Here is a 3,413-nt window from a genome sequence, read left to right as displayed (position 1 = left end):
GATAGGTGGACTTGACATGTGGGTCCTGTCAAGTCCACGTCACACACAGTCAGCGTGCCACGCATGTCATCTAGCACGGGTTATGGAGATTTGGATGTCATGTAAACCGATTAACAAATTTAGGTATTTAAACGTGCATTTTGAAAGTTCGGGCATCTATGTGACGCTTCGTGTTACCATCGGTGCATTTTACTCCTATGTACGCTGCCTACCTATGGAGCTTTCACTTTTCATGTCAGCTCTCGAGGCCGTCAGGCCACACAGCCCAAATTCGCCTCGCTGGGCCGGACTCAGGGACAGGTGCAGAGCAACAAAGAAAGATCGAGTTCTCCTCGTGGGCTAAAGGGTGACTCTGGCAGATTCATGGGCTTTACTGTTCGTGGGTTCCCCTCTCTCTTCTCTCTCACGCGACAAAGTTTCTGGGCTGCTGACCGGAGCACATTTTGAAACTTTTTTTCTGGTAGCCGGTTCGGCTGTGTCGGCCCTTGCCACCTGGAAAAAGGTCAACAACACAGATATAGAACCCGCAGGTTCACTCGTGCGGCTAGGAATCTTCTAGAACAAGGCCGCGTGTCCTTCTTCTTCTATCCGTAGGCTACGTGTCGACCCTTGCTCGGCTCTGCTCTGCCCTTCTGGAAGGCCCATACTTCCCAATCAACATATGGCTGTTGGCGAAGCTACACATGTCAAATCCGGAACCGGAACTAGAATGATTCTCTTTTGCACTACCTGAAAATTTGATGATTCTTATGGCAAAGGCGCCCTTATCAGTCTCACGGTCACAGCCCTCGAATAACCTTTGACGAATCTAGCCGATAACTACAAAACGAGACAGACAGCTCAGGTAATAAACGTAGTAGAAGGTAAACTTGAGTCGCCGCTGCCACGCGCCGGCCCAATAATTTGTTTTTTACCAGCACCCACCCCCGGAAAAACAAGAGCGACGAGGTACCGGTTCAACGAATGCGCTGCGCTGACCGTTGCTGTTCATCGAGCAGCCGGAATTAGCAAACCCTCTCGACGCATCGACAAGGAACACAACTCGCCAACCATCACCATTAATTAATTTACGTATCAAGCAGAGTTACTTAACGACGGGGGACCAATCACCGCGCGGCACCGGAGAACAGGTCAGCGGCCAGCCGGAGCCGGTCAGGGCTGCGATGGCAACCCCGCGGAAAGAGACGAGGCGGCCGGCCCGGCCAGCCAATGCCTTCAGGAGCAGAGGAGAGGAGGAGGAAGGAAAGCGGGTGGCATGCGTCTCCACCACCGCCCCTCGGACCATGTGGCGCCTCGCCGTCTCCACGACAGCGACCGCCGACGCGGGACACGGCGGACGGGCGGGGCGGGGCGGGGCGGGGCCCCCGGCCCACCGCCGCGCGATCATGCGATTCCATTATCGAGCTGGTGGGCCCGCCAGGGCGGCATAATTCTGCTGCGGAAAAAGGACTCGATCGCTTCCGGGAGGAAGTTTAATGAGGAAGAAATACGGGATCCGCAGAGAGATGATTAGGAGCTTGAATGATTGAGCAATCATGGCGCTGGTGTTTTTGTTTTTGTTTCCTGTACGAAAATCGGAGAGAGAAATGGTTTCGCACAAAGTTTGCGTGTGACAGGTACATACACCCATTCCCCATTTGTTCATAGTTTCCAGCCTCAACCACCGCCGTGCGGCATCACCGCCATCATTACACTATTCTTTGTCCACCCTCTTTCTTTTCTTCTCCATTAGAAAAAAATTATAAAAAAGGAGATTGGAAATCAAACACTTTGAAGAACAGCATAATAACACCAAAGCCTTTCCATTTCCATGGATATGATGTGTGTGTTTCTCCTTCCTTCCCTTTGAAGAACAGAACAGCTCTGCTGGATGGAATCTTGATTCTGTCGTCGTCGATCAGAACCTAACGATCTTGGCGGCGCGCACCACCGGGTTCTCCCGGGCGATGGCGTCCCTGGCGGCGCCCTTGTAGTCGTAGCTGCAGCCGTGGCGGTCCGAGTACCGGTGCGCGCCGCAGAAGAGCTCGCCGCACCGGCACCAGAACCCCGTCAGCCCCACCCGCTTCCTGCAGCTCGAGCACCGGTTCACCGACGCCCTCGCCGCCTCCGGAGCCGGAGCCGGGGCCGCCGCGGCGGGCCAGTCAGCGGCCGCGCCGGCCGGGGAGACCAGCTCCACCGGCGGCGCGCCTGCCAGCGCCGGCCTCGGCTGAGCAGCCACCGCGGCCGGCGCGGGAACTGAGGAGGAGGAGGAGGTCGGCGACGACATCGACGCCGTGGCCGCCGAGAAGCAGCTCTGGCAGAGGTTCTGCGTGGCCGGGTTCCCCGGGAAGCCGCAGTTGTTGGCGCAGAGCGTGATCTCCGGCGCCCGGAGCTCCGTGGGCTCCTCCTTCTTGTCGCGCTGCGCCATGCCTTCTTTCGCGGTGGCGCGGCGCGGCCGGGGAGCTTGCTTTTCGGAGGGCGGGGACTGGGCTAAGGCCGGGAGACGGGAAGGAGCTTGCGAATCGGGGGGATGGATGGATGGGCGCGGTTGCGATGATCGGCGAGGAGCGAGGAACGGACGAGAGGCGCCCGGCCTTTTTATCGGGGAAGGGAAGGGGAGAGGGGAGACGGGGACGCGTCGTCTCGTCGTCCCCTTCCGCGGACGCGCAACCGCAGCGGCAAAAGGCAACAGCGACCCCGCGCCCCGCCCGTGTTATTTCCGGCCGCGGCCTCGTTGGCGCCGCGTCGAATTTACCGACGCTGCCCTCCCCGTTTCGGCCTGGCCACCTGGCGGAACCGAGGCCGTCGGGCTCGCGCCCGCCCGGGAACGGCAGGGGGAACGTGAACAACGTGGCGCGCCGCGGGCCACGGCACGGCTGGGTCCGCGAGCGGGGGGAGGCTGGATCCGGGAAGCCGGGGCACGGCTGGGGATAGAACGGTCAGTTAGAAAGGACTCGATTTCTAGGACGCGGTCGCACGGCACGGACGGGGCGTGTGCTGGTTGGTCCGTCCCGGCCGTGTGCGCGCGGGTGGGGTTGGGTTGGGTTGGGTTGGGATCTGGGACCGGGGCAAGTAGCCGCCCGGGCTGACCGAGGGGGCAGGCGCGCCGCTGAGGGATACGAGCAGGAAACGATCAAACGAGGCGAATCCGGCCAAAGCCAACCATCGGCGCGCGCGCACCGCCGACTCCAGCCGGATTGGCGTACGACGGACGGCCCCAACTTGAAGCCGTCGTCGGCATCGGCGTCTCGCGTCCACCGTACCGCACGTTCGCACTAAGGCACAGTTTGGGGGGCTTCGAAATAGTAAAATAGTTTTACCGGTGAAGTCAAAAAAAGTGACTTCATCCGACTAATTCGTTTTAAGCTCAGCTTATAAAACAGTCTCACACCATAGTACCTCGTTTTGCGTAAAATAGATGAATCGAAGCTTAG

General features: G+C 59.3%; 1 protein-coding gene across 1 annotated transcript; it reads right to left on the bottom strand.

Moving 5' to 3' along the window:
* Positions 1 to 1,542: 1,542 nt before the first annotated feature.
* On the bottom strand, positions 1,543 to 2,675 carry LOC101756697 (zinc finger A20 and AN1 domain-containing stress-associated protein 1). The gene has a single exon (XM_004957114.3). The coding sequence runs from the start codon at positions 2,405 to 2,407 to the stop codon at positions 1,898 to 1,900; it is 510 nt and encodes a 169-aa protein (XP_004957171.1). The 5' UTR covers positions 2,408 to 2,675; the 3' UTR covers positions 1,543 to 1,897.
* Positions 2,676 to 3,413: the final 738 nt, after the last annotated feature.

Source organism: Setaria italica, chromosome II (assembly GCF_000263155.2).
Source record: "Setaria italica strain Yugu1 chromosome II, Setaria_italica_v2.0, whole genome shotgun sequence".
Lineage (NCBI taxonomy): Eukaryota > Viridiplantae > Streptophyta > Magnoliopsida > Poales > Poaceae > Setaria > Setaria italica.
Note: the sequence above shows the minus strand (reverse complement) of the source record. Positions and strands in the feature narration are given on the sequence as shown.